The 4,774-nt window shown below is 43.3% G+C and overlaps 1 protein-coding gene across 1 annotated transcript; it reads left to right on the top strand.

Annotated features, from left to right (window-relative positions):
- The first annotated feature begins 1,216 nt into the window (after positions 1–1,216).
- On the top strand, positions 1,217–4,029 carry LOC124676876 (WAT1-related protein At5g64700-like). Its single transcript, XM_047212895.1, has 7 exons — positions 1,217–1,433; positions 1,523–1,588; positions 1,688–1,804; positions 1,895–2,138; positions 2,241–2,399; positions 2,511–2,662; positions 3,535–4,029. Exons 1-7 carry the CDS (start codon positions 1,258–1,260, stop codon positions 3,710–3,712), a joined length of 1,092 nt encoding a protein of 363 aa, XP_047068851.1. The 5' UTR covers positions 1,217–1,257; the 3' UTR covers positions 3,713–4,029.
- The last annotated feature ends 745 nt before the right edge of the window (positions 4,030–4,774 follow it).

Raw genomic sequence — 4,774 nt, 5'->3', positions numbered from 1 at the left:
TTCTCTTGCCTGTTTGCTTGTATTGTCTATCACATTGTGTATATGACTAAGAATATTACTCCACCAACCAAGATTACTAATATGTTCATAAATTGGTTAAATAGAATTGATAAGAAGACTAAGGCTAGAATACACATAGCTATATGTTGGTGTATTTGGTTATGTAAAAACAACACTATTTTAAACAAGATGAGAGGCATAATTTTTTTTTCAGTTATCCTTTTGGCTACACACTAGATTCAGCTATGGTCTTTCCTACTACCGTCGGATTAGCGGGAGTCTATGTCTACTAGATGCAACCGGCTGTGGTTGCTCATGGTAGCTACAACCTGGTTGGTTGGCGGCTTACTAGTTGAATGAAGATTGGATAGCTGTCATATGCCTGTTGTTTCTTTTTCGTTAGTTGATATATGTACCGGTCCTCTTTGACCGCTGAACTGTAAACTGAAAGCGATTCGAACCTTGAAAAAATGTCGGTATGGAAATTAAGAAATATCTGTTATGCCCTTTAAAAAAAAGTTCTTAAAAAACACTTTTTTTGAAAAAAGGATGTTGAAACCCAGCCTTAGCAACGAACTGATTTACTGTTATCCTGAGAAAAAACTTAATTATGTAAAGAAGAGAGCATTAATGAATTCGGTTCCCCATTCGCTTGTTGAATCAGACATCTCGATTTCTGTAAAGTATTTCACAATGCCGCACGATGATCATTCCTCTGAATAAAACGAATCAGGATCAGGAGATAAGGAAGCTTCTCAACTGAAGAGCTTTTCCCTAAACAAGTTCAACTTACACATGCTTTACCCAAAAATCTCAACGCTGCTGATTCAAGTAGCAGTTTATTCATATGTGGCCCGCGCACTACTCATCGTTACCTTTAAAATCTTCATTTCGCAAATTAGAAAATGCAGCTTTTGCTCTTAAAAACCTCTCCCTGTCGTCTCAAAAGCATACCCTGCCATAACCTGAACCTTGCACGTAAACTTGGCTTTCTTTTCCTGTATAAGCACTGCACGTAAGCGATTGCTACCTGAAATTGTTGCTATCCAGCACGCAGGAACATGCCGAGAACTTGCAAGCTTTCTCCTTGCATGTCACTTCAGCAGAGTATCTTCAGTCTTGGGAGTTCACACAAACTAGTGACCGCTTTGCCATCACACGTATATATATAAGGATGGAGCTCGTGGACAGGCAGACCGACAGAGGAAACGGTTGTGATATACATCAGTCGATAGGTTCATCAGCTTACTACGCACCATGGGCAACGGCAAGGTGTACGCGACGATCGTGCTCATCAGGCTGATATACGCGGGCATGCACATACTCACCAAGGCGGCCTTCGAGGAGGGCATGAGCACTACCGTCTTCGTCTTCTACAGGCACGCCGTCGCCGCCATCTTCTTGGCCCCTTTCGCCTTCTTCCTCGAGATCAGGTAGCCTTTGTCTGTTCAGCCATGCATCAAGCACGGATTCTTAGAACTGTTCGGTACTCATCGTTCTGACGTTGCCTAATTAATTGCAGGAAGCGGCCGACGCCACCGTTGACGGTTAGGCTCTCATTCAAGATCTTTGTCCATGCCTTCTATGGGTAGGTGTCGATGATTGCAGCATCTGCACCACTGAAACTGCAATCTGGTGATTACTTGTTAGATTTCTTATACTACTATTTCGGTGTTGTGTTTCTCAGGATGGCTGGAACGATAAACTTGTATAGCATTGGTCTGAACTATGCGTCGGCCACCTCTTCATCGGCTATCTTCAACATCGTGCCAGTGGTGGCCTTCATCTTGGCAGTCATGTTCAGGTCAGGAATTCAAACCAGAACCATGGTGATTTACCATGTTCTGCTTCAGTAGTAACGAGTAATTAACAAGTATGTTCATCGGACGAACAGGATGGAGACTCTGAAGCTGAAGACTGTCCACGGCATGGCCAAAGCCTCGGGGATTCTTCTCTGCGTCGGAGGGGTGGTGGCGCTGGCGCTGTACCAAGGCCCCCAGCTCAAGTCCTTCAACCACCACCCTCTCCTGCACAGCACCAGCAAGGCCGTGCACGCGCATCCCGAGAAGAACTGGGCGCTGGGGATCTTCCTCATGACCGCATCGGTCGTGATATGGTCTCTCTGGACAGTGAAGCAGGTAACCTGTGTGAATTCTGTTCTTGTGCTTCGTCCAAGTGTGTGTCTCTGAAACTCTGAATTTGCAGAACTCTACTAACATTGTGTTCTTTCCTTGTCCCAGGGCCCCCTGTTGCTGGAGTACCCATCCAAGCTTCTCAACACCACGCTCCAGTGCACCTTCGCAAGTGTCCAGTCGTTCGTCATCGCCATCGTCATGGAGAGGGACCTGGCGCGGTGGAAGCTCGCTGGCGGCATGAGCCTCGTCGCGGTGCTCTTCACGGTAAGCATCTTGTCTCACTGTCCTCGGAGAGGTTTTTGCGATTTCTTGGATTGCCAGCGGCGACTCAGAAACCCCTCTGGCCTCTGCTTACGCTGTGTGTTGGAGTTTCAGGGTATTGTTGTCGCGGCCATCTCGTACTACCTGCAGATCTGGGTGATCGAGAAGAAAGGCCCGGTGTTCCTGTCCATGTCGATGCCGCTGAGCCTCGTCTTCACCATGGTGATCGCCTCGTTCCTATTGGGGGAAGACGTCAGCCTAGGAAGGTAACCAAGGTTTAAAATAGGGTGATATTTCATTTAACTTGCCTTTCTCTAGACGCAATACGAATTATAGCCTGATATAGCATGTTATATTTAAAATAGCATTTAAAAAAGATAAATAGTAAGAATTTTTCTCTACTCCCTCCGACTCATATTAGTTGCCACTAATAAAAATGTATCTAGATATATTTCTAAACTACATCCATACTAGTGGCAAGTAATATGAGTAAGAGGAAGTAGCTAAAACGTTGTCCAAGAGAATACATACACAACAACATTGTTTAAAGTCGTACTCCATTTTTTTTTTTTTTTTTTGCGGGTAGTCGTACTGCAATTTTTTACAATAGCCAAATCCTAAGCACAGATGTAAGGCATAAATCCATAACCATAATAAAAATTGAAAGCCCACATTTTAGTTTAGGTTAAGTTGGAAGTGAGGAGATGATATTGGACTTTTGGGTCGATGGCGATAACCTGTGATTTTTGACTTTCTCATTTTTTCAGGTAAAAATTTCAGCGCCACACGCTATGCGATTTAGCAACTTATAACGTGTTTAGCGTTGTAGCGACTATATTTGGTTAAACTTGGCATAGGCAAAGACAACCCAAATCCGCAATAGTCGTGCTAAAATCAGTGAAATAGATTGCTATTTTAAACCTTAAAGTAAAGGTAACACACACGATTGCATTAATTACTCCTCCCACCCGATAAGCCCCTGGCCCAATTTCTTCTTTTCTCACCCATGCACGGCATCGAAAAGTAAAGCGTCGTGACACAGCCAACCAAACTGAGACACCATCGCCTTCTATGCGAAATGCGTTGCACGTAACGTCTAATCTTATAATCTATGTCATGTCCTGTCGTCTGGGTGCAGCATTATCGGTGGCGCGCTGCTCGTCGCCGGTCTCTATGCCGTGCTCTGGGGCAAGGGCAGGGAGGATCGAGCGGTGGCCAGTCCACTGGACGGCACTCTGCCGCAGCTGGAGGAGCACAAGAGCCGAGCGGCGGAAACCAAGGATAGCGAGACGTCCGACGCGACCGCAAAGGTTTGATCCGCTCGTGGGCACGATCTATAGTGGATCTCCAAATTCTCCTGTACGAGTGGTGCGACCAGCGTTATCATGCCATGATGGTGATTGGCCAAAGAATGGATCAGAGGCAGGGTGATCCAGACCCGAGCTGTCGTATCATGACAAGGAAATTATGTACTTTTAGAGCTCAATGTCTTGTAGTACATCAACCAAGCAATCCTTGTTTATTGTGTGTACTTGTTGAAATGTTACCGGTGTATCATCTGAAAAGAGAGATCACCACCAAAATGCACGTCCAATATCAACTTTTTCTTTTTTGCAATGCCAAATACTATCAAGTCATGGTGTACAAACTTCAGAAGAATTATTACTTCAGTTGTTGCCAATCGGACACTCCAGCAATCCAGTATGCAGAAAATATTTGCAAACCAGCTAGTGATCAAACAATTACATCTCCCCTAATAAAATTACTTACTTCGAATAAAAAATTGCTTCGTGCGGTCGTAGGTGGATGGCATTTGATACAAGGACAGAGTCTGCAACACATAATTTTACCCGTCATTTTTTATGAACATATTAGTTATATGCCGAACCTGACGGATACTATCAAAACTAACTAATCTAGATAACTTTTAGCACATTATAAGACTATAAGAGTGAAAGTTAGAGAAATTTAATTGCATGTTTTTTATAACACTGTTCTATAATTTTTGTCGTGGTTTTAGTTCAAATATAAACTAAAATCACGACAAAAAATATGGAACTGAGGAAGTTATAATAAAGGATTTGCTAGAAGTAATGAGGTCTTAATGAATGAATGTTGAGAAGATAAAGTTTTAAGGAAATAAATTCAAAGATTTAATTTCAGTTAAGTTGAAAAATACAACCCTAAAAGGTCGATAACAGTGACAAAAAGTCAAATGATTTATGTTACTATAGTCCCGGTGAATAATAGTAGATGTGCGATGTCAGCTTTCTCATACTCATGCCACATGTAGTATTCTTGTGGTGACTTGAGGAGAGAGGGGGGGGGGGGGGGGGGGAGAGAGATAGCACACATAAGCTAAAACAATTCTTATTTAG

Source organism: Lolium rigidum, chromosome 7 (genome assembly GCF_022539505.1).
Source record: "Lolium rigidum isolate FL_2022 chromosome 7, APGP_CSIRO_Lrig_0.1, whole genome shotgun sequence".
NCBI lineage: Eukaryota > Viridiplantae > Streptophyta > Magnoliopsida > Poales > Poaceae > Lolium > Lolium rigidum.
Note: the sequence above shows the minus strand (reverse complement) of the source record. Positions and strands in the feature narration are given on the sequence as shown.